General features: G+C 37.3%; 1 protein-coding gene across 1 annotated transcript; it reads right to left on the bottom strand.

The window, feature by feature from the left end:
- Window positions 1-626: 626 nt before the first annotated feature.
- On the bottom strand, window positions 627-3,777 carry LOC147479562 (NADH dehydrogenase [ubiquinone] 1 beta subcomplex subunit 10-B-like). Its single transcript, XM_086577134.1, has 3 exons — window positions 3,459-3,777; window positions 3,340-3,383; window positions 627-825 (listed from the first exon to the last, which is right to left on the bottom strand). The coding sequence occupies exons 1-2, from the start codon at window positions 3,742-3,744 to the stop codon at window positions 3,358-3,360; spliced, it is 312 nt and encodes a 103-aa protein (XP_086433260.1). The 5' UTR covers window positions 3,745-3,777; the 3' UTR covers window positions 627-825; window positions 3,340-3,357.
- Between the last annotated feature and the right edge of the window lie 1,702 nt (window positions 3,778-5,479).

Here is a 5,479-nt window from a genome sequence, read left to right as displayed (position 1 = left end):
CTATGCACTGAAAGAACGTTGCAGGCTTGCAACCTGCCGGTATATTGGCAAAAATGTTGAGTGCGTAAATGAAAGGCCTCAGAATTATCCCACACTTGCAATATTTTAAATTGATGCTGGTGATGCAGTATGGAATAACGTAGTTCTGACGATATCCTTTTCAAATACCGTTCAAACAGTCGATCCAACTGTCCCGGAACACACAGACAGACAGACAGACACAGGGACCAAGTGGATTGCTTCCCTGGGTAAATTTTGCCAGAAAACAAATATATCCATTCCGATATATCAGCTGTAGTCCATTGGTATATCGATCTTTTGGGACTTATTCAAATAGGTTTTCTGGGAAAACTTCTTGAACTGATCTTAATTTTTCTGACCCATGCTTACATTAGTTTTCCTTAAGAGGGTTGGGCAGAGATGCCTGTAGCATACTAAATTTTTTGCACAGTTAGTCCACCTGCAGATTGGTAAGGCCTGTTTTCTGAGATATGGGGAGTTAAACCCCAGAGAATGATACACACCCAAAAAAATGGCCTCTGAGCATGAATTACACTATATATACGAAATTCAAAATGATGTTAAGAAATTCAAATTATCTTGTGGCAGAGGGGACAAGAGACTTATTTCTCAATAAACTGACATCCATTATCTTAATCCACAAAAGGTCTGATTCTGGATACCAAACCACTGCGGTCTTAATATGAAAAACAACACAAAAGAAATAAAAAAGCAAATGAGAATGCTTAAGAGTTTGTGCAACTAATCTGGCATACAAACTTTCTTGGGGATTGAGGCCCTCTTTTACCACTCTTGCCAACTAACCTACATAAAGAAAAACAAACCTGTTAATTCACCACCTACACCACGTTGAAAAGATTTATGTTATCATTCTGTGAGGCATGTAGGAACACTTCACATCATGATGTTTATGCAGGTTGACGAAAAACCTAATAGCATCCGTCAGTTGCACATTAATGCCCATAAAACTGCTGTATACCTCCAGCATGAACAATACAAAATGGACAAATTAAATATAATCAGTTTTTAAATCCAACCATGAACACCATCTAGAAATATCCAAACATTACTCTATTCATATTTACCTATGATATGTATACTGAAGTCAGTTTCCAGTGCAGTGACCATGTCAACATGTTTATTGATTGAATTACTCAGTAAATTCACAAACCATATGCATTACCTAAGTGTGCCTGTGTATGAATCGTTGAATAGAATGATACAAAATGAAGTGCCATTGTTAAACTACATTGATACTCAGAAGAACCAGTGATGCAGTGCTCACTGATAAATCAAATATTAACCATTCACAAATCAAATGACTATGAAAACATCTAACAGCATACACCAATGTATATTATGCACATTTAACCAAGTGGAGGTAAATGAGCTCAAATATGCGGCTTTTATACACAGTACAAGGGAGAGGAAACACCAAATTGGCGATATGTACTACAAACACAAATCATGGGTTCATGGTCAAATCCCCCCATGATGCATTTTATTACAATTTTTTGGCTGAGAGAGGGATCAAATGGTGTATAGTTTATTTGTTGGTAGCTTGGAGGATTAGAAGCATGACTATTGCTTTCCAATTGGCTGTTTTGCATTAATTGCTACTTCTAATTGAGATGAGTGTCCCATACGAAGGCCTGTAATATTTTGTGCTGGAACTCATGTTCAGAAAAAGAAAAAGAAAAATTGAATTGATGGATTTATAAAGTAAGATATTAGAGACAGCTTAAGTAATTAATAGAATTTCATTGAGAGTTATTGGTAGCTACATAGGGATCACATAACAACCAATAAGGGAGAGCGGTTTTAACTTGCTTAGACAGTAACAAAGTTTCTTACTTTCGAAACCTGAATTTAGAAGCGTCATAAGCACATCCAAATATATCACCTTTGAATGGTTGGACTGTACGCGTTATATTCCATTGGCTTTGAATCCAGTTGGGACCTGGGACGTGTACAGAAGAATTTGTGGACTCATTGGGTTAGCCAACCCCGAGTCATAGTTCAATGAAATCTAAATTGGTTTTTTAAGGACTTGCAAAATTCTAGCCTCTAGGTCTCTTTCAAGCCCTTCTTACCATCGGGTACGCCAAACTTCACAACCTCTTGAACCACACTATAGCAGTAGTACCAAAATACTAATAGCTGGTTCTAGTTCTGTTGAGTTACCCAACCAGAGTCACAAGTAAAACGGGAAATCAACGCAAATCTTGGGAAACGAATTTCATATCAGACAAAGAGGTCCTCAAGAAGAAAATTTTCAATACTAAGATCTAAAGGATTACTAATTTCAAACCAATAATCCCTTAAAACCGGTCAATGGGATATGGTATTGCAATATCTATCACTAAGATTTTTTTTTTCTTCGGTTCTTCAGCTTTTCCTTTTCTTCGTGCCCATATCAGTGGAACGTGTCGATCAGATCCACCAAAAGAAAGAGCATGACCATTACAAGTTAATTTCCCCACTAAAGGAATCGTTCCTGTTCCAGCTACCGCAGTTTTGTAGCCAGGGGACCATGGAAATCCCTTTCTTGACTGAGCTGGAGCACAGCCATCTTACCTAGCTTATTGGGATATCTTCATCATTATAAGCATCATTATTTTTCATATGACTCTATCTAACATTTGTGTGTAAGCCGCATATTAATATCTTCATTATTTCTTACAACAAATCCCTTTCGGCTAGTTAAAGTAGCAATTTAAGTACAGTCTTCTCAACCTCATGCTAGGCAGCCTAAACCACTTTTTCTTACTTCGCTCTTTGGCAAACTGGATACCATATCACCGACCACAAGTTTCCCACTTGTCCATATATTCAAGTTTGTTTTGACATTGACAACAGCTAAACTACTTTCTGGGTTGTTCAGAATTCAGACATGTAAACCAAATTATCGCTTCACGTCCTATATTGATAAGCACATACACTATAGCAAACTGCTTCCCATAAATTATGACTTCAGACAAGTCGATCAAATTACGTCCCCAGATCCTATTGTCTTATTACTAAAAGAGTGATGCAACTAATGACATTTTGAGCTGAATCGTCGACACAGAGCACTTGGTAAGTTTAAGTTATAATTTATCTGATGAAATACAAGAACAGCTGAAGCAGTCGACATAATACTGATCAGTGTTTGCACCTACCATGCAATGTAATAACTAATAAAGACATGTCAAAGGAGTCCACGTAGATATTATATTAATATGAACTTGAACTAATTAATAATTCAACAACCGATTCATGAATTACAAACTTTATTCTAAAAAATTAAAGTAATAAATTGAAAGCAACAAACATCACCTGAAAGTGAAACTTGAGTCACTCGGCGACAGCAGGCTTAGGACCTAAAAAAATAATAAAACCCAAATTAGTCCAATTATTATAAAAGAAATAAAGAAAAGAAACGTAATTTTACTTACCATGGAATTCATGAGGACGATTGTCTTTACCCCAACCAACGCCACGTGTTGATTCAAGATACTGAGAAACAAGATGTTTACATTTCTGAAGATGATTAACACCTTCAACACGATAACACCACTTGACTTTCTCACCTAATATTTTGCATGTTTCGATTTGAATCCATTTCTCACGGACTAAATATTCTCTCATTTCTAACATTGCTACTGGATCTTTATATGGATTTTTTGGATCGAAATCATCTGGTGGTCCTTCATCGAATTCTACTTCCTTCTTCCTTACCATCTTTTTTTTCCCTTCTCTCTTTCTTGCTCTCCCTCGCTATTTCTAGTGTTTAATGGGCTCAAGTTGGAAATGGAGGCCCATTTATCCAGTCCAGTCAACACAGTTTTAGTTTTGGGCCCCATTAATTCGTTTGGATATCAGAGTCCGAAAGTGCGGACCCAGAGTTTCTGTATTTGGCAATCAGAAGAAAAAGGGATCTCTATATATATAGGCTAGTTTCCGTGTTTTTGTCATCAATTTTTTTTTATTGACAAGTTTGTTTTAAAGGAGAGATCAGTAACTATTGGATGGTGGCGGGTTTGAGCCCCATACCTCTGGTATCATTCCATACAAATATTTTTTTCTCTATTTAAATGTGTAACAATTTTTTTTTTTTTTTAAACCCAAAATATAAGAATAATTTACTGAAGCCCAGAAACTGCAACACAACCATCATCTGTAAGCCCTTTCAAATTGTTTTATGGATTTTGTAATAAAAATCATTTATTTTTTCTTAATAGATTGAAGTTTGGCTGTGTTTGATTGCATAGTTAAGGATAAATTTTTATTTTTGCTTCTAGTTTACTCCCAACTCCCAAATTCGTTTGGATTTTTGCCTGGCAAAATTTGCTGCGGCGGCACTTATGATTATAACAATTTGCTGCAGCAAAAAATGGTTATTGAAGAGCGCCTTAGTCTTAGACGCTATTCCACTAATATTTAATGTAATTTTTGGTGGGGATCGAAGGGTAGCAAAGTGTAGTAGGAGTGCTGACTTAATTGATGAATTTTTTAATTATTTTGCAACAAGGATGCATTAAGCAGATTAGGTTTGTAGGGAATGATTGATCGAGAGAAACTTCAAAGTTTATTTATGGGCTTAGCATATAAACCGAAATATAGTACTAGAAACCGTGAAGCAGTGAAGACCGACGTTATTAAAGATTGGTGACGAAAGAATGAGAGAGGTTTTTCCTCATCCTGTTTTATGAAAAAAGAATGAAGGTGGCTGTGAGGAGAAAAAGTAAATTCTTTTTGTGAAGAAAACTGTGTTTTAAAGGTCTTGGGTTATTCTGATTACAGCTGATCATCGAAAAATTGTGACACCAATCTTGTACGAGTGAGTATTACAGCAGGAATTGACAAGCTGATGAATTCTTTAGTTTTCTTTGATGTCCCTGGCTTCTGCCTCTATCAGGAGCCAGCAGCATGTCCCGCATATCACTAGGAAGATTGGGATCAGGCCGCCTCTGAGGCTATTGCCTCAAGGCATTTTTCTTTCTATGGCGCTCAGGCCCTCGATACATTTAAGTCGTTACCAGTCAAATGTCTTCTTCCAATATGAAGGTTGACCTCCCATGTAGGTGAAAAGTATTATATCTTGTTTTCATGGGAGCGACAATGAAGATATGAGAGCTTGAGTGGTGTAGGGGAGTAATATCCTCATTAAGTTATCACGCACGCGTGAAACATAAGCGAACTAAGGACATCGACCTCCAAGACCGACCTGTGAGCAGCTCCCTTGTGAAGATATACGTGCGCAGCATAGGTGAACTTAAGACATTGATCTCCAAGACCGATCTGTGAGCAGCTCCTTTCATGCAGGTGGTACGGACAAGGATGTCTCAGTATGAACACACGGCCAGAGACAGAACGCCTCAAATAAAGTCACCACCAGAGGTAATCATTACCCAAATCTTACTTGTACTTTCCACCACCGGGAAATAAGGATTACCGCGCCAACTCCCAATCAGCA

Source organism: Coptis chinensis, chromosome 8 (assembly GCF_015680905.1).
Source record: "Coptis chinensis isolate HL-2020 chromosome 8, ASM1568090v1, whole genome shotgun sequence".
In the NCBI taxonomy this organism is placed as follows: Eukaryota; Viridiplantae; Streptophyta; class Magnoliopsida; order Ranunculales; family Ranunculaceae; genus Coptis; species Coptis chinensis.
This window is presented reverse-complemented; position numbering and strand designations above follow the sequence as displayed.